The sequence below is a fragment of the Diuraphis noxia genome, unplaced genomic scaffold (assembly GCF_037042655.1).
Source record: "Diuraphis noxia isolate RWA-SAM2 unplaced genomic scaffold, SU_Dnox_SAM2 contig0002, whole genome shotgun sequence".
Taxonomy (NCBI): domain Eukaryota; kingdom Metazoa; phylum Arthropoda; class Insecta; order Hemiptera; family Aphididae; genus Diuraphis; species Diuraphis noxia.
In genome coordinates, this window is record NW_028301712.1 from 28,131,176 (window position 1) to 28,153,741 (window position 22,566).

General features: G+C 26.7%; 1 protein-coding gene across 1 annotated transcript in view; it reads left to right on the forward strand.

Annotated features, from left to right (window-relative positions):
• The window catches only part of LOC107169106 (SPEG neighbor protein-like), a 276,690-nt gene that overhangs the window by 220,492 nt on the left and 33,632 nt on the right, over positions 1 to 22,566 (forward strand). The window contains exon 4 of the mRNA XM_089220423.1: positions 19,238 to 19,365. Within this exon, the coding sequence (XP_089076549.1) occupies positions 19,238 to 19,365 (128 nt within the window). The remainder of the gene's footprint in view (positions 1 to 19,237; positions 19,366 to 22,566) is intronic.

The following is a 22,566-nucleotide window of genomic DNA, read 5'->3' on the forward strand; positions in this document are numbered from 1 at the left end:
GCTTATATGATAATAGTAATTAAAATATGAAATATGTGATTAAAGTAGCCACTAGCCACCCATTAGTAACTGTTAACAAGGAAGGTACTTTATATATTGCGTATTTTTTCGATACACTATCATGGTTATTTTTCTTCGTAATATGTTTAAATCAAACCTGAATATTATAGTTGATAAAAATATATAACCAAAATAATACTGAAACATTCAATACGCATGATAATGTAATATTGATACTTTGGTTACGCTATATTTTGAGTTGTCCGATAAATATTGAAAACTGAAATTAAATAATGAATAATAACTTAATTTAACTTTTCCTTTAGGTTCTAAACGACAAATGTGATAGAATTTTATAAGTTTCAAACATTTTTCCTTCTTTAGATAACTAATAGGACTTTATAAGTTAAAATATTCATTTTAATTTTATACTATACGCTCTAAAAATCTGAAAACATATTACGGTTTTCAGTACATGTCCTTTCAATTATAATGATACAAAAAAATTAAATACATTACTGACTGAGAAAAAATGTCTCTATGTAAATCATGCTGTATCTGAATTAGGTCAAAAATAATATATGTTTATATGTATATTGTATATATTATCACAACAACCGAATTGCTTCCGAGATTTATCGCCTGTAGTTTCGAGATGCATCTACGGTTTATCGGCTATTGGTCCGAGTTGTGTCCACAATAATTGTTTGTTGGTATAAATAATTGTGAACCATTTAGGTTTTATCACTGGGATGGTGGAATCCCTCAACCATTTCGACACCGTATCTACAGTGATCACCAAACAATATACCCAATATATCTAAACATTAAGTTTTTACAAAATAACTAGCAACACTGCAACACAGATATTTTAAGGCGTTCAAATGAATTGAGTATATAATATTATAATATTAAAAATCAAACAACTATTGATGATTATGAAGATTTCCTTCTCAGAATATTTTAAATAATAATATTCAAAGGTAGTAACTCGTGTTCGAAATTACAGATAAGCATTAAAAAAAAAAACAATAACAGTTCTCATGTCTTCTCAGTGTGTCAAAGTTCTAGAAAAATTTATGAATTTTGATTATAATTGAGACGCTATATAATATATACGAGACTCACACCTTTTGTTAAAAACCCGCAAACGCAACTCGAATCTGTGTTGCGTAAGATCGCGAAAATTTTGACTAAATTAATGATTTTCGAAAGCAACACAGATGCGTTAATAGATCGTTTAGAAATTTTAAGTACTGAAACACAAATTTTCATGAAAAATGATTTAAGGTCGTATTTAAAATGTTTAACTTATGGTACTGAATATATTTGGACCTGATTCATTGTTTTCAAACTTAAAACTTCGAATTGCATTAGTATATTAAAAAAATATTACACCAATTTCTTATCATAATATATATTGTTTTTTTTAAATAAAAATATAAATGATAGGTCAGTGATACAGATTTATTCAAAAGTATCAATAGGCGTCTCATATATATGTGTCTCATGTATAAACATCGAAGACAATATATGTCCAATATTAGTTACAAAATAATTTAGTGTAATTAACATAATCTTGGAAATAATAAATACGCAAACCAATAATTATTATTCGTTAAAACCATTTTTAGGTTTTTGTGAATTTTAAACTTTTTCAAAAGAAAACTCATTAGTTCTTTTTAAGTAGAAATAAATGATAATATCCTCATTGATATAAGAGATAATAATTAGGACCATAATATTGTTTTGAATCGTATATTTAATGCATGAACTACTCTAGTATAGTGGTAGAATTTTTTATATTATTATGCCACCAACAATAATGTAATTGCTCTATATATATACTCTATGGTATATCAGGGTAATTTACACGATGTTAAATAGCCCATTAAGTAATATTTATTGAATACACTAATGATATTTCAATTTTTTTTTTTTTGTTATTACGATTTAAAGTGATTTCTTTAATATTTAATTTATACTGTTTGAACATTATTAACATTAACATTAAATTTAAATTATGTTATGTATTTCACAATTATAAAAATGTCTATGTTTATATTTTAAATAGTTTTCTTTTTTAAAAGTACATTTTAATAAATATCATGTCTGAACACATACTATTTTAATCAAGTAAAAACGTAATTTAAGTACATTGTAATATTTTATAACATAAAAAACCTTACTACATGTTACATTTGTACATGTTATTATTGAATTCGAATTTTTTACAGTTTAAAGCTATTTTAGTTTTATATTTAGATCCACAGTAGTTTATTTTTCTTAAGTATAATTTTACTAGCTATATAATTACATAATATACAATTATTAGTTATTCACGCCTATTTATTATTTGTTATTTTCTCTAAACACTGATTTTAATTGTATTCAAATACGTTTGTATCAGAATAAATACTTATCTACGTATTATCCTTCTAAACTAGAAAAAAGGTCCCTTATTACTTATATATTAACCTAAGCACGTAAACTAAAGTATTTGTTAAGTTGTTCAAAGTTTGTTATTTTTAGTTTTTCTTCACTAGTATTCGATTACTCAAAGCATTTTCAACCGTTTATTGAAATGATACACCGAATAATAAAACGTAAACGACAAGCCGATGGAAATAGCTATTTTTTCCGCCTTAACTTTTCTTTCTATCTTCAAAGCGAATTAAAGAAAAGTTTTAAAAAGTCAGTGAGACAAAATGTTGAACAAATCGTCACTGTCGAACTTAAATTAAGACGAAAGCACGCACGTGCGGAAGTTTGAACTATTTAATTTGTTCAAGTGTTTTTTTTTTTCATTTCGCCTTTTTGAGGCGGCAGTTGACGGGCAATTTGGTTTTGTCCATGACATTCGGAGAGAGAAAAGCGTGTCTACAAAACAAACGTACAAACTACGATAAAGTTTGAAAATTTGTTCTAAAAAGTCTTCGATTACAAAATACAATACTATATAGACATTTCTTATGAGTTCAGGTTGTCTTTTCAACAATATCGTATTATTCATAAGATTTATAAAAGCGAAAAGTGCAAAATCGATTATTGAAAAATACTATCATCACAAAGTTAAACCTTTGACAACTCTAACGTTTATTATCAAACTTTAAAACTTGTTTGTAAACTGGAGGTGTTCAAAATTACAGAACAATTTCGTGTCTGTATAAAAATACTTAAAAATTATTAAACAGATACTTTCGAATGTAATTTATGCATGTATATATTTATGTATACAATTTATTTGTATAATTTATGTAATTTATTTAATTTACAACGTTGAAATTTAAATTTAACACTTGATTTGTTTTAATTTTCAATATACTTTACCTATAATGTAGAGCAAATATTTGTTATTAAAAAACAAAAAAAACAGGGATTCTGTATTATAGAAGGTATAAAATGTACTTCTTTATTGAATTATTCACTATAATAGATATGTTAAATTTAAATTCATTGATAAATCTTAACAAAAAACGATTCTGAGCGCAGATGGTCTGTCAGCATACAGTTCTAAAGATATTTTATTATACCCACCCAGGCCGAAGTCCCATTAATGAAAGGTCTCTTCACACATTCACAGCCATCGCAACACCCACGTACCTACAGCACTTGCATTTTATTGTAAATAATTATTTAATAGACTATGTAATAAAGTTGTTTAATAAATTTAAATTTTAAATAAACTGCTAACTGGTAGATTTAACTGAAATTAAAATTGTATATTTTAAATATGATTAATATATTTTTATTTCATATTATATTATTATCTAGCTGTTATTGACTTGCAGATCGATACCCACGTACCACGTAAAAAGTTTAAAAGTTTCGTGATATAATATATATTTTTGAATAATAACTAATAGTTTTTGTATTAGTGATTTATTAGTGATTATTTCAAGTTCCTATAAATAATATTTTTTATTTATGTAGAGTAAAAACATTAAAATAGTGGTTTTCGTTTGAATATCCAATTTAGTAACAATGTGAATTTTAAATATCTGTTAAATAAATGTGCATGATATGATATTGAATTTTCGATGTTTTATGATCACTGTAGAAAAAAATATGAGAAACCCATATTACATTGTTATACCTCTCAATTTCTGAATTCCGTATCTAAAAAATAAGTCAACTTGATTATCAGTTTGGATTTACTAAGCCTATTAATTAATTAAATAGCTATGTACAACTATAGTAAATTGCAAATAATGGTCATAACAAAATCTTCATAGTGCCTATGATGATCCTGTGAAAAATAATTATACTCCAATAGCTACCGTTAACCTTCTTATAAGTTTTTATCCTCAACTGTTTCTGCCAATGGGAAACTAATACATTCCGTGTGCCGTCCTATGTGTCCGTACCACAACACGACGATGTCGGTAACCGCATTACTTTCAAACTGTCTGACCGATGACGGAAATAGAGACTGTTACTAGATTATTGGTTATTCCGTATTAATAAGTTTTATAGGAAATCATTGTTAATTGGTGGCCCGATTTCCTTTCGAGTTCACACTTCACACCACGTCGTGTGAAATTGAATAAATTCATCTAACGTGTTAAATGTAACTACGTATCAACGTATCAGTTATAAATGTAACACATAATAACTGTGCACCTGACTTGACATAAACTATATTCGGTGACCCGTCACTTGGTCTGGTGTATTATATCCGGCGATAATTGAACCGCGACATTTGATCCGGCTCAAAAACAACCTGTACAAAAAATATCAGGCTAAAAAAGGTCAGGTAAAAAGATATGTAAAATACAAATATATATAGAAATTAGATTATAATTTTAAAAGAATAATCTCTAATTCTACAATATTAGCTATAATAAATATATAACTATATATATTACTTTTATAATTACAAGTTGTAATACTAAAATATATAGAAATTATAATTTTAATTTCTATATATTTTAATTTTATTCTTTTACCGACGTTTTTAAGCCGTTGTTTATTATTTTTATATTTTTATTTAATTTTTTAATTTTTTTACTGAATGTATTTTAATCGGATATTCTTTGTACAGGTTCTTTTTGAACCGGATCAAATGTTGCGGATCAATTGTCACTGAATATAATTTACCGGACCAAATAACGTAACTATATTTGTAGTGGTCACCTCATCTTCGGTATGAGCACTGTCACCATGGTCCAACGTTCTCGAAATAGTATAACCAAGAGGATTTCCTTCGTTGATCGTTATTGGAAAACTTGTTTGTCACTAGATTTTTCTTTGCATCTATCATGCTATTCTATTCAAGATCAAGCCGGGACGGACATCGATATACATCAGGGGTGTTGGCGCTACATAAATAATTTGAACTGCTCGCCAAAAGGCAGTTTAGGTCATCCTGATTGTTGTTTTATCAGACTGGTTATTAACCACGGTTATATTATATACGTTATCTAAACCGTTTCTAAAATCTTGTTGCAAACTTCAAGTATTTTTCTAACGACTTTTTCAGTAAATCGTTTAGCTTTTTGATTTTCTTCATGCATTTTTTTTTGTCGTTTCTGCACCGCGGTTGCAGCAACATTGCTCTTTCGTGTATCTTGTCTACAAAAAGTTCAACACAGCTTTTGTGTTGTTCATGGCTTGCTGTACATCGCTATATAATATTGTCACGTTCTAACCATTTTGGCCTCTGATTTTATTATATTATTCATTTGTGGTAAATATCGTTATTTTCTAATTATTATTCACTCTTTTATATGGTATTTTCCTACTTTAGGGCTTATATTTGATTTGTCGTTTCCACGTGGTTATTTCTCGTATTTGTGTGTTGTCAATCGGTATCACATTGCATTCCAGTATTCTAATATTATTCATGGTAAGCTGGTGCACCATTTTATTAGTTGGCTAAATTACTATTACATTTATTACAATTTATTACAGCCACTGTTCGCTATAGTTACCATTATTTTATTGTCATATGTCAATTATTTGTATAATTTTGTAAGTCTTATTATTATTATTGTACTTATTGTTATAACAGTCTTTATTATTACAATGCTTTAAAATATACAGTCCACTATTCAATATTTTTAGTATTTAATAATTTACCTATATCTTTATAAGAAACAGGCAAGCTTGCTATAGCTGCAAACCCCTGTGTTCTTAACAAGGGGTATACCCAAAGAAGATTTTAGGATTTGGACCCCCACCCCACCTTCCGATTGATAAACAAAATTCAAAATTCTTAAGGTACAAATTACTGATTGTATAATCGACATATAAATGTGGCAGTACATTCTACAGCAGAGGTCACCAATTAATATTTTCCGCGGGCCACATTAAGAATTCGGAAAATTCTCGCGAGCCATAAAAATTCAAAGTACCTACATAATATTTATTAAAATATTCCGGTTAGCCAAAAATATTTTATTTCTAAATAAAAAAATATACACTTATTAATTATTTAACTAAAACTAATGAAAATATAATTAAATTATTGGCTTTTTCTTTCAGTCTGAGAGCCAGTTAAAATGCATTCACGGGCCGGATGCGGCCCGCGGTCCGCTATTTGGTGACCCCTGTTCTACAGTCACCACTATAATTTTCCCTTTTAATCAGTCTCCCTTGCTTTCATAAACTCATACTTTTTAAATGTTAAGAAAATTTGGAATCCCCCTATGAAAAATTCTTGGGTACGTTCCTGATATACATATATTTTATCACCTATGTAATATATTATACTATGTAGGTATTGTGTGTATATGCCTCTATACATTCAACAACCGATATTTGCATTATTTAGAATTTATCGTTTTTACTATTTACATAATATCATAATGTGTGTATACCTACGCTTAGATAAATTTGTAAAATCCTAGTTAATCCTTAGCAAAATAGTCGCATGACATGCTGACATGCTTTTAGAATAATTTATAGGTAAATATGAATTATTATAGGTACTGTGTATTATCGTTGTTCGTTCATTGTATTTATAGGAAGGTATTAAAAATGTTTATCGTATCTGCATAATAGTTGTATGAGCATATAGGTTTTTGGAATCATCATTTTATTGATCGTTAGTAAAATAATTTCGATATATACCGTCCGAAAATTTTAAATGGGTGATTACTGACTACTGACTAAATCGTAAAAATCAAAATATGGATAGTTTAATCATAACAACGTAATTTAAAAATTATCTTCTAAGTATTTCAAGAAGTATTATCATTGGAACTTTAAAATATTATAATATCTGTAATAATTTTAGAAAATATTAAAATGTTCTGTTAATGTAGCGATTGTGATATTCGTCAATCACAATAAGTATCTACCAATCACCAATATAATACCATAGGTAGATGTACCCATATATTAAAATGTTAGCATGTGTAGTTGAACAATGGGCATATGTCAATTTCATCAATTAAATTAATACCTACATAATTATTATTGGTCATTTACACGTGCAACCTACTTCATATTTAAAAAATAATACATTCCATAGATCAATAATTCCTAACATTTCCTATAATATTATAATTACCTAAATACCTACTATTAGTATAATATACTATATTATGTATTACAGTATACCTAGTTGTTTGATAAAAATATATTTATATACAAATACATGACAGTATAACTAGTATAAGATCTACTACATTTACAAATGTACATACTCCTTCAAAACAAATATAACAAAAAGTTTTTTCACAATAGTACTATAAATTTGGGTTAAACTTTATAAGAAAACAGAATTATACATAAGCAAATAAATTTTATTTTTTACCAATAGAAGATCAGAAAAAATGATGAAATAAATTTATAATTTATCCATCGTAAATCGTGTTTCTTAAAACTTGTTTGCGCAGTCTCAAATAACAATTATTTCTATATCTCGAGAAAATACGACACCTAATTTATTAAATTAAACGAAATGCAATGTCTTTGTTCGTTCGAATAAATTAAATCAAATTTTTCTTACATATTTTATACGCACTTTACAATAGACTATTATTAAAGGTAAATAAAATAAAAAGGCTATTATATAAGAAAAACTGTGCCAATGGCTGAACTACCATAGCTCATCTTAATAAAAATAAAATAAAACCATGTTTTAACTAATTACGGTTAAAAATAATTTTAATAAATAGCATTTTTTTTTTTTGACATACTTCCTCCACTAAAAAACAAACTAACATAGAAATATGTAAAATTTTCGTCCAACATTTTGAAACTTAATCTACTATAGGTATTTAAATTAAATCACAAACTATGATAAGCAAATAAAAAGCAATACCGTAAGCCATTGCACAACCAAATAATCAGAACAAATAATTAACATATAAGCAAATAAATAGAATCTGGAAATTACCTTATTAAGTACTTACAAAAATAAAACTAGGACTTAAGATTCTTCTTATGAAAATTTCTTCTTCCGTGAAAATTATCAATCATCATCCCCATTGACAAGCTGGGAAAACCAAAAAGTTCACCCAAAACCTATCGACTAATAAGCCTCCTTCCAAAACCTTATAAATAGTTATTCTCTACAGAATAAAATCATTTCTGAAAATTTATCACAACTCATCAATTTAATTTCAAACCCTTCTACTCACTGCCTAATTAGATCAGATTCCCGAAATTAAATTTGATGAATTCGAAAATAGAATATGGATTAAAAATAAGATGATATTTTGCAAACCTTTGATGGACATTAATGACATATCAAAACTAAAACTCTAGTTTCTAACATACATTTACATTACAATCTTGACATTCCCCAAAAATGGTGCCTTCTAGATAAAAATCGGACCCAACATCTCTGAAATACTCCAAATAAAAATGAGAATCTTTCAAGGATCTGTTGTAGGACTAACTTTGTTTAACATCTACATCTTCCATAACATACCAACACCAAATCATTATCAACTTGTTATGTTTTCAGATTTTTTTTTTTATTAAAATAAGATAAGATGTTTCTAGCGTTGGCTATCTACATCTGTTGATACTTACAAATGTTTCCAGATAAAAACAGCAATTATAATGTAAAACAAAATTCTAGAAATTATTTCAATAAAATATCTTTAGCACTCCCATAAAAAATGATACCCATGGTTCTCAAGATGAAAACTTACCCTAAATTATACTATAATGGAAGCTAAAAGATATTTACCTTAATAAAATACGTAAATTAGACCTTAGTATAAATTAAAAACCAATAAATAAAATTGAACAGCAAATAGTTTGATTGGAATAGGCATGGATGAATTAAATAAATATTTTGGTTACCTAGATGAAATGCCACTTGGGAAAATTCACATTAATAAAAAACTAATCCAAAGACACAAGAAGATAAAAATGTTATCCTCTCCCTATCAAGCTATGTATATTAAATGTTTTACTCTGCTATATATAGTAATAAAATATCACTATTACTTACAGACTAATGTGCTTTCACAACGAAAATAAAAAGAATGCAAAATCTCAAAAATAAATTCTTAAAAAGTATTAATAGCACCTCTTGATTCGTGCAAAACAAAAACTACACAAAACATGGTATTTCTCTACCTATCTACTTGGATAATTAACCAACATATAAACTTCAACAATATCTTAAATAAAAAGCAGTAAACATATTTTTTGGTTTATTCATTTTTATTTATATATTTACAACTTTGCAAAAAAAATATGCTATGTTTATCATTTAATTAATTATTGCAAAAAAAAAAATCAGCACTTTTATTACATACTATGATTAATTATAGTTTCAATTAAATCGTTCACCGAAACGTGTCAAATTATTTTTACTGTAGCAAACTATCTGGTTTTAATAGAAGATTAATATTGATACAGAAGTCACATTGGTATAATAATTATAGTTTTTAGAATTTCTAATATTGTCACGTTTGTGTAGGCTTTAGCCTCAGATTGTGATAAAAGAAGTGTGGTTAATGTAAGAAACCTTGCTAAAAATCCAGAAAGACAACATAATGGAGACAAAAAAAAGAAATAGTTGTAACAAGATAAATGGATATATAATTTTGCATATTACCAGATAAATATTTAATAATGATTCTATTTGTATTTGGTATTTGATATATAAATAATAATTATAAGTAGGTAGTATTGTATATTGTATTATTATTGTTGAGTATCTAGTCAAATAATTGTCTATAATTGAATCAAATCTCAAGCAAAATCGTGTATTAATAATTGTACCTTACTCGATGGCTGTAAAATAATTAGATTCATATCAATAACTTTTGATATTATTGATATCCATGAAATTTATAGTCAATATAATATAATAAATTATAAAACACATCAAAAAAAAATTGTCTTAATAACGACAAATGTTTCATACTTCATGATATGATTTGATTTACATAAAATAGAATTCGTAGATACAAAAAAAAAGTAGGATATAATAATATAGAAATAGTTAGTATGTATATTATTATGATGTTTAATGCATTGCTTGTTAACTAACTGAAGAGGTTAGACTTAAAATCGCTTCACTTTACTACTGTTCTTCCACCCTTCACAAAAAGTTCTTTTTTTTCTTCAGCTTTATTCCAAACGACACAACTTAATTTTATTTGCTTTCCACTCATATGCATGTATTAAAAATAAAATAAAATTTTAAAGAATATCTAAAGAAACCTTTGTGTCAAATAGAATTTTCTAGGTTAGGTTATATATTGCGATCAATCAGGTTCCGAAACTGTCTTGGTGATTTTTCAAAAGGAAGTACTATTTAATGTCGGCAATGTGCTAAAAATTAAAATAATTATTACCTATGAAATGTTTATATGATAATTATTCTCTATCATTTTAATTCACAAATATTAAATTTAATTATCATACGGTAACACTGTATTAGGGGCTATATCATAGAGTAATACTCTATGGGCTATATACCTACAAAATTAATTATTATACCATCCTCCACAGCGATCTTATAATATCAGTAAACAAGTATTTTGATCTTAGAGAAGCCATAGCGCTTGGGCATTATGTATATCTATTATCGATCATATTGTTTTCTTATATACTTTATAAACATTTCGACATACGTATATTATGAATAATAATATGTTAATCTACATATAGAAATACGTAGTATGTTAAAATGTATACTCGTAAACATTACGAACTAAAATTTTAATAAATCGGTCCGGCTCTTCAAAAGTACTATAAATTATACACTGATATAAAATCCCTTGATGGGTGATAGTTGTTAATAGTGCAGCATATTATGACATATTTTATATTATTTTCAACGCCGATACTGTATAATGCGCCTATTATTTTCATACTTTTCAATAATTAATAAGTCCTAAAAATTATTAAAAAGTATAGAACTGCTAAACTTTTGTTTTATTTCAGCCTCATAAAATTTCTACCATTAAAAACTGCTACCCAAAAACACTCTCCACTCTCTCTTTCCCGACCTGAACACAGAAACGGAACAGGAAAATTACATTCAAAATCAATAATATAATATTATGAATTCGTTGTTGATTATATTATTATAATCTATATATTTATATATCTACTATTTATGCATATATACACACGATTCCAAAAATTTAATTCGTAATCTAACCAACACAATTTCCTATGATTTTAAATACATCAAGGCCATACTGAAAAAAACAATGAACAAACACATTTATTTTGTAACTTTAACGTTCATGATGTTTTATGCAATGAACTGTTTATCGTAGAACAAAATTCACGATAACTCAAACACCAAAACTTTCGGTAAAACATGATTTTAGTTTGCACTTGGCATATTATTGGAATCATTGTATAAGTGTTTAATATTCTAACTATGAGTTATGGTTTATTTCCGTCCTTATGAATAGGAATAAATCTTGAAGTTATCATAATAACAGATTTTGAGGAAAATCTCATAAGTTTTGATTTGATTGTTAAGCATACCGGAATATCATGTTTTTTCGTATAACCGCAGTTTTATTGGTTTTTGAGAAGTTCATTAAACTAATTTAGTAGACTAAAATATTCGATAGATGTTATATGTCACTTATATCACACAAGTATATAAAATTGCTGAAAAAATTATATACTCCGATACTGGTATATAGTATTGTTCAATTAAACTACGCACAGATTATGTATATTCAGCGCTAAATAAAGGTAGATAATATTTTCACACTAACTATTTTATTTTAAATTTGTAATCGTATCTTTATGAGATCAATTTGAGTTGACCTATGTTCAAACTTTATAATCTGAATAGCTAACTGGATTCGAAATCAAGAGTTGTGAATGTACATAAATAGAGATACCTCAAAAAAAAAAAAAAAAATACAAAAAAATAATGTAGTTAATACATTTATTGAAAAAAAATGTACGAAATCATTTGATGTCAAAGCTAATTATAAAGACGCCTCAATAGAGCATTCAAACATAATCCTAATATGTCGTAAAATATAAACATTCCAACTGATAGTTATAATACACACTTGTGTATAGACAAACACATTTATACTTGCCAGAAATAAATATTCAATATTAAATTAAAGTTATGTAACAAATATATCAGTTATTTTATACTTTTTAATTTATTAATGAATATAAAACAATATATTTTGTGGTGTGCTCAAAAAAATCTAGTAACCCGATTAAAATAAAACAGCGAATAACGATATTTATCTGCTTCCATCATAATTTAATGTTGCTTATAGAAGGTTAATCTACCACCGTAGATGTGTTACATAATCTAAAATGTTATCATGTCGTACACATTATACAGTCCATAAAATATTTGAACATTTTCCAAGAGCACTGTACAAATTTAATATTTTTCCCAATCCTTCAAAATAATTCTATATTTGTAAGTATAAAAGTGTCACTATTGGGTGGCTTATTTTTTCACACGTCGCATGCCAATTATTATATTATATTCACTTTCATGCTTATTGTAAACTTAAATTACAGATTGTATATTTTAAAATAAAGTTTAAAAATCAATAATAATAATAATAACTGTATTGTAAATTTTGTTTGGTATATTAATATACCTGCTTATTGTCAATATATTCATTAAATTGTATGCATTTATCATAATTTATTATAGAATGAATAATCCAGAAAATAATCTAAATAGCTAATATTACTAAAGTTACAATAAAATATTTAAATAATACATACTTTATTACTTTCTAGAGAAATTATTTTTATTACCTGTGATAAAACGTTAAACTAAAATATTATAACAATAAAATACTTATTTAGGGGGCAATTATTAAAACAATTTATTTTATTTAATAGTATTCATCTTTTTCAAATGTAGGTGCATTATTTATTCTTAAATGTATTTCTCAGCATTCAGATGTAATATCTAAATGTATAGGTTAATTCAGTAGGTAATTTAAAATCAATAACTAAATCCATTGTTCATTCATGTATGATGTATCCCATTTTCATTAAAATTGCTAAATTACTAACAAGTATTATTAGAATTTGTAACGTAATGAATTCTGTCAAATATTGTATTTCAAATATGTGTACACTAGACTGATAATATATATATAACACATATATAGTATAATTAACATCATCCTTCACCATCAGTTAATCTAAACATTTAACCAGCCAACTAATTATTACACGTCACTAAGCACATAAACATCATAGCTGCAAGCATAGGTAATCATCATATGAAAGCTGAATTTTCGGGAATATAATATCTCTGAAAATATTTTAGATAAATGTATGATAAAATTATGAAATATTAAAACACGTATTTTTTAATTACCTATCTAATAATAATTATCGATTAGAATATAGGTAAAAATTTTCCAGTGATTTTTAGAATTAAAAAAAGTATTTTGGTTTTTATATTGTATTTTAAGCTAAAAATATGTACACACTAGATATCATATTATAATAATTATTATATAATTACAAAATATTTAGTATCACTGTCATCTAATTCTCTACTGCTGAATTTGAACCAACAGTATATTATATTTAGAAAATATGTTATCTATTACTACTACAATGTATATTTGGTATGAAATATATATATATACAATTGCAGATATTATATTTTTATCGTGAAACTTTATTCCGAATAGACGAAATAGGAAGAAAAGCCATCAGTGAATGTTTTCCTATTTCTTTTTTCTTTTTCCATTGCTAGCAACCTTTAAAACATCTATCTTAACTGCTGAAACGTTTTAGAAGCAAGGCAAAGAAAATGTCATGTACTTAAAAAAACTAAACAACCATTAAGGTTGATTTGCATATGGATAATGCAACCAAACGAAATATGAGGTTAATCGTTTATTCGTTTTTTAAATATTACTATACAGAAGGTGATATTTTAAAATAAATAGTTCGTTACAAATTTTTCCGTGTATAAAATAGGACATAAAATCGTGCAATATACTCAGCAAATAGGTAAATAATTTGTGTAAATTTACTTTCTACCTAATTGAAATAGGTTATCATTAAACTAATTTTTAATCTACGTGAATGTTTCTAAACAAATAAACTGTAGTTTAATTCTTACGCATACACCGAGTAAACTATAAAATTATAGTTTTATCGTCTTCAACGTTTATTTTTTTTTTTTTTAAACGTTTAATTGTTCTAAATCTAACCTAACCCCTACCGTATTATTATTTGTTGTACAGTATTAAAATACAATACGTTTTTAATTTTTTTTTTTTTTTTTCTTAATTGCGTCTGCATGCTATTATTTGAATGGCAAAATAATTAAATCTATACGTACATTATAGTAGACTTAGCATAATAATATACTATGCACATATTCTGTTTTAGTAATGATTGCACACGTAATACACGTATAATAATAATTATTATTATTATATATACATTATACGTACATATACCAGCATAATAACATGGTTACGGAAAAGGCAACTTCATGGATTCTATAAAGAACGGAATCCCTCTCTTTCTCTCTCTTCCACTCTCTATTTCTCTCCGTCTATCTACGGCTGTACCATTCGTGAGTGGTGACAAAATCGATAACGATATAAATTGTAAATTCTCATAGCGCCAATGTCATTTTAACGGCAAACAATAGGGCCACGGTTCGCAAACCACGTATGAATAATGAATGGCGATTTTGGTGTAGAAGTTTTTACGAAAAGAGCGACTGAGAGGTGAGAACGAGTGAAGTTTTTACCGACGATGGATCGACACTGTAATGACGGTCTCCCGACGGCTTCAGCATCGCCATCAGCAGCAGTGACTGACGGAGGTGAACGTCATTTGCATACATATACGTCTTTTGTCATGATGGCACTTTATCGTATTCGTTCATATTATTATACACCTCAAATAGTCACAATGATGGGTAAAATGGGACGGTTTATATAATGTGGCATGTCCGTACCGTTTTCAATTATTCCGTGTTGTGTATCAGCTATCTTTTTCTATATACACCTACCTACCCGCCGTGTGGGTGTTAGGGTGTGTTTACGCTAAAGTGCGATAATTCAAATACAAATTATACCCTGTTGTGCATGCTAAGACCCCGTTGAATGACGACGCATAAAATGTTGCCTCAGAGTACGAATTTCTAAAAATTAACTCTACAATACCGATTAATCATTTCACCACTGTAAATGAATGCAAACATTAATGTCGATAAATGTATGATATTTTCCGAACATGATTTATCCATTACAATTAGTAAGTTCTCAATAATAATCCATACAGAAACATTTAAAAATATGTAAGTGACTGCAAGACATGTTCGTTGTAACATTTTACGGAATTAACATTAGATACTTGTTAACTTTGTATGATAATTACACCAGCAATTATATTTTTACTCATAAATTTAAATTTAAGAATAAAAGACCATCAAAAAAGTAATTCTATAAATTTAATTCATAAATTCATTGTTAAATAAATATAAATAATAAATTCTTCTTCCTCTTCCTCTCTCTCTTCTTTCTCAGATGTGTCTACTTTCTAAGAGTTTTTTATTTATGTTTTTTTTTTTTTGAGAGAGAGAGAGATGCAGTCCAATATATACGTGGCGAAATGTAATAATAATGATGACAAATAATAAATAGACTATAATATATCTTTACAAATATTGTTTCAACTAAAAAGTATCTCCATATGATACGTCAGCAACCGTACAATGACTTTGAAATCTTATAATCTATTTGTACTAACTTTTAATAAAGATGAAATTCTACTCTAATCTGATCTGTTGATCACTCAAATCATCCAATATTTAATATTCTCCAGGATAACCCTTTTTTAATTATTAGAAAATTAATTAAATTTAACTCAATAGAGATTAAGGTAGGTGGCGTGTATTAATTAAGTCATCACCTGCTTCGCCAGGATCTTTTTTAAACTGCAAGAGGCAATAATATTGTTGCCATGTACACAGGTCATTTTTTATGATATATTCTCACCCTGTAGCACATGTCGTCCTTGGTGAAATTTTAAACATAAGTAAATTAAACTAATAACCATAAAACCAAGATGTCTTGTTTCTATTTTGGTTGTGCAATATGAACACCCCATTTAATAATAAAATACAACATAAACATTTTATCTCGTAAATGTTTTTATTTTACTTTTTTGGTGAAAAGTGAAAGTTTGTAATTTGTTGCTGTTTCATATTTGTCACAAAATATAAAAACGGACGAAATTGTTGTTGTTCCTGACTAGTAAGCCTAGCATTAAAACACAAATAATGATCAATTTACTATATTATTATTATTATTATATTGGAATAAAAATATTAATACACTGATAAAAACAATGAACAACATAAAATATATGGTACCTAAATATAAAAAAAAATCTTAATTTAAAATAAAACAAATTATATATTCAAAGATATATCAAAGTTATAATAATAATTATTATTATTTTTTTTTTTTGACAAATTTTGAATGCAATTTTATTAAAAATTGTCGAATCTTCTATGACATCAAGGAAAACAACAACAATATGATAGAACAATTATAAATAATCCTCATATTCTGCTCTAAACTTAGTTTTTTTACAAACACCATAACCAATCTTCTTTTAAGTGATACTCAATCTTAATTGTGTGGTCATTCAACTGCCTTAACTAGCATTAGATTTTAATAGGTCGTACATATCTACCTCTTATTAGTTTTATTTATTTATGCTGATTTGATTAAATTATAAAAATAGATATTAAAATTCATTTTTTTAATAATTATCCGCAGAAACAACTTTTTAGCTGGAATATTGTATATAACACTGATATAATTTACTGCAAATAATTTAATAATGTTACTCAAGTTGCTTAAGTAATTATCAAATCAGCACTATCATTAGCTATGAAAGTTATTGTTGTCCTAAGCACTGTTTCTGTGTCAATAAACATGTAATCGAGGTTTTGTGTGCTAGTTTACCGACGCACAAATTACAACTGTCATTAGACATTACTTCAAAATAATCAAAAATGATTATCAAAAAACAATAAAAACAAGTCTCGAATCCCACTAATATAAAAAAATGGAATAATTGTTTTTTTTTTTTTTAATCAATTAAAAAATATTTAGAAATAAAAATCCGGTATACTTTTGATTTTGATATTAGTTATTTTTGTCAGAGATAAAAATTAACAAAATATAGTGATGACTTCATTCAGGTTATTATAGCACCATGATTACAAAACGGTCATGTGTGTGTGTGATAAACACACGTCATGTCCAGGGACAAAATGTATGGTCTAGTTTTTATTTAAATCTCTGATGGATTGGTCGGTGGGATGAGGATAGAATTGGACGAGTAAAGCTTTACGACAGTTGTTCGTTAACGTAGTGTCCGGTCGTGATGGCGAGTTTAATTTCAGCTTTTGAGCTATGAATAAAAGGTCGCAAAAAAGCATTTTTTACCATTAAGATGTAGTTAGGACCCAAAAGATATTATTCAAACAACACAGTAGCATTCACTCGTAAGTATGCGAGTGTGTATATGTGTACCGGGCACCCTTCATACACGGCACACCGGGGGTCGAAAGAACACACCGCTCATGGCCAGGGACATCAAGCAGATGGCCCTTGAGTGCCCGTAATGACTGTCAGTGTATCCCGTGACAAATGACACCGCCGCCACTCATCCATCTCGTGGAGGCTATACGTCATATTATTATCTTGACTTCTGCCACTTCTTCGTCCTCGTTGCAGCTCGTTTCTTCGAGTAGATCGGCAGCCAACACGTGCGTACGCGAGAAAGAAAAGCCCACGTGCACGTCCTAACCTTACCTAACCTGCATACGAAACGAGAACAAAATAAAATAATAATAATACAGTCTATGAAAAGAAAAAAAATTATGATAACGATAACGACGATCATCACTTGCGATAGAACGCAGTTGCATCTGCGGACTACGGCCCTCGCATCTGCGGCCAAATATTTTTTTATATACAAACGACCGCGGCTATTGTTTCAGCATTGTATACTTCGATTTTCGTAAATAAGAATTACACCCACTAATGAAGATTATTCATGATGTTTTGTTAGAAATCACCGCCGGCCGATTGAAGAAATAAATATTTTTTGAACTCATTTCATTAATTATATATTTATTCACTGCCATAATAATACATTAATATGTGCACTGTACAGTATTTCCAAAGTCACGAATGATTTATATTTTAATTCGGTAGTTTGATGTAGCATTTCTAAAAGCTCAATATTCTTGGTATCTGTGATTAAAAATGAAATAAAGAATAGTTGAACATATTATTGATTATTGGGTACAATAATATGATAATCATAAAAAAATAAAACTTCAACGGCTAAATTCTGTAAATCAGTAAACCCTAAGTGTGGTGCTAACTAGAATAGTAAATAGGAAACATGTGAAATATATCACATTAATTTTTATTAGTAGTTACAGACGAAACACGTTCTCTATAATAATTGGTAAAATGGTAACCGAAATCCCGCTTGAAAAGCAATTAATCATTATACGCACCAGCATTTTCGAGGTTATAGAGGTACCTACCACATAAACTATATTTCATAATAATTATACTCGATCATACTACTCCTAGAAGTTAAATAATATCTTATACTGCATATTAAACAAGCTTGTAATAATTTATTATAACTATTTTTGTTTAGAAATTTATATAATGAACTGAATAGTAATTCTCTATAATTAATAATGAGAGATGCCTTAAAAAAATGTTACCTCTAACCTTTGTCACTTTATTAATTACCTACTTATATAAATTATATTTTTCAGAACCCATAACAACAATCATTGGAGGTCCTGACATGTTCATCAATAAGGGTAGTACTATGAACTTAACGTGTATTATAAAACATAGTCCAGAACCACCACCATTGATTTACTGGACACACGACTCAAAAGTAAGTTTTTTTTAAACGTTACATAAAAATTATTTTTACGAGAAATTTTATCGTACTCGAATAAAAACTATCATCGAAATATTATAGAAGAATATTGTAATAGAAACTATATATAATTTGATTTAGGTATTTAATGTTTGTGACTAAACGCTTTAATTTATCTGATTATTCAGAATCTAGCTATTGCCTACTTTTAAATTAGAAGGATAAAAATCATATAATATTTCAAACTTCCTTTATAATAACACGAACATTCAATCTGTAAAACATTAGTAAAAATAAATATATTGTATTTTTTTCAAACTTAACTTGGAATGTTTTATTTCTAAAAAACGCAAATGTGATTTTCATAAAAAGGTAACACCAAAATGAACCAATTATTGTAATCTAGATAAAAATATAAAATAAAAATTAGAATTGTAAAACAGTTTCAAAATATATGGCTTTAAATATTCAATACTTCACGAATTCATTGTGGCAATAAGTTAAATGCAAATTAGTTAAAATTTAAAATAGAACAAAAACATCAAAATACAAACTTTAATTTAGAAAGTTTACCTTTAGAGGATCCATATTATTATATTGTTTTAATGAAAAGGCCTTAAATATAAAGTATTAGCATACTCCCTTCTATAACGCATAAATTGACCAGAAATTAATGCTTTTATTTAATTTTATAATTTTGCAAAAACTAACCGAAACCTTAAATCATAAACGTTATACATGTTACTTAATAATATAAAACCTTACAGTAAATAACTAAAATACATTTTATTTTTTAATATTAAATATTAAATTCATGATAAATAAACACATGCATTGCAATAGTATTTATAATATTTTTTTATAGTTAATATAGTCATATAAGTATATATATATAGTTGATATAATTAGCCTATAGTCATAACTTAATGTGTTAATACACAACATAATATATTTCTAAAATTCAAATTTCAATATAAAAGGAATACAAAATAATACGATAAAAATATATGAAATATTTCTTTATAGTTCTTAATAGTATCTTTCAATAATAAAAATATAAATGGATTAAGTATATTAAATGCTGACGTTAATTTTGCAATTACGATTAATTTAATTCTGATTAATTAATCAGATCTATTAAATATTATATTATTATCACTGTTATAATTATTACTTAATAAGTTTTAAAAAAATTTTAACGACATAACAAAGTACCTACTATTCAATAATATTGACTTAATACCATGGACAATATAATGGTTATAAAAAATTCTGTTTACAATTAAAACCTATTAGAAAAACTATAATTGTATGCTAACTAGCTCACAGTAGAAATCGAATACATCAAGTTCTATGTACAAATCAAGTATAATGAGCTACATTTACAATTAAAAAATTTACGTAATTTAAAATTTAATAAGGTCTTAAGGTTTTTAGACAAAAAGTACACACTCGTAGTTAATTTAATTTCTAATATTAAATCAGAGCAATCACTAAAATATTGCTATGACCTATTTTACTTGAACCTTTCTTGTGGTCATACGATGCGTCAACAACAAGGGATTGTCAATATCGCATCTTATTCCTAAGGGAGCAGTAACTGACAAGTTCTACTACAATAACCAGCTCCTGGGATAGATTGTTAAATATACAATCTTCAGTTTCCATAGTTACATTACATTTATCTAAAATCATCGAAATAATTAATTTTACGTTCCAGCAATATAATATACATATTATTATTATTATTATCAATATAATTTGTGCCATCTAAAACACTGGATAAGAATTATTAGCTAAGATATTATATATTTTTTTACTGTTTACAGAATTAAAATACCTTAAACAATCTAACATGTCTGCCTCCACTTATTTATCTTATCACTTATTTAACTTACAAATTCCTTACCTCCAGATACAATTTGGACAGTTTCACGCAAGGTTAATCTTAATTCTTTATAATCATCATTATGATAATAACTTGTATCGAAACCAATAAATATCATCTACACATTTTAGATAGTCTGGTAGTTCCAGTATAATAGTCGTATAGAATAATTTAGATATTATTTAAGTATTTATTGTATTATTTGACGTGGGAACGAGGTTAATATGGATATAATCAAACTTGACGTTTCCGTTAAGTTGTTCGTGTAAAAGTGCTAGTCGAACCAAAAGATTTGTTTGTTCTAAAGGTAGTCTAAAATGTAACAGTCATTGTCACAATTCATTTTCCTGCTCTAATAAATAAAAAATTTTCACAATACGATTAATAAATTAATATGATATAAATAAACTTCACTACTACATATAATTATTTAAGATACATTTATAAGGGTAGAATAAGTTGTTAAATGTTGTATTTAAGTACACAAAGTGAACAACCACTTTGGGAAAACAATTACACGATGTTAAAATTGAGTGACCATTTCATGAAATATTTTTGAATTTCACAAAGTGTAAAAAACGTGTTTCCATTTCACTAAATGGTCATCTTTTCATGGAAAGATCGATTTAACAAAGTGGTTACAACATATATATTACTCTATGATAAAAACTAAGGATGTCTCTCTGCTGTTTAATAGGTTTCGAGTATACAACAGTCTTATTTAATAATTGAGTAGATTACTGTATTAATATACTAAATATTTTGAATTCGATGATAAACTATTATTATTATTGCATATGAAAAATTATTATTAAAGAGAACGGTGTATTATCTTCTATTACTAAAGATATTTTATACTTTATTTATATTATTATTCGTCAAACGGTATGTAAAACTAGTTTTTGTCAAAAACTAAACAATTGCAATAGATAATAATTTAATTAATTTAATAATAATCACAATTATTATTATTATTTATATTGTTATTAATTAATAATGAAATACCACACACCATAAAATTATGTGAATGGGTTCCTGACAATGTCAAATTTGATTAAATATACACGCACAAAACACGTATTTATCATTGGTGGTATTTAATTTAAGACTCGTACCTACTCAACTAGGTAAATATGTTATAAGGATCTCTTTAAGAATCCTTCTTTTAAATGTTCCTAAACTCATTTGAAATTTATTTATTTAACAATTTACTTTCACTCTTATTAACTTCCTAAATAATGATAGTAAATAATAAGTTAAAATTAAAATTATAACATAGGTAATTTAATTAAAAATTATTTAAAGTAAGAACTTCCATAATATCTTAT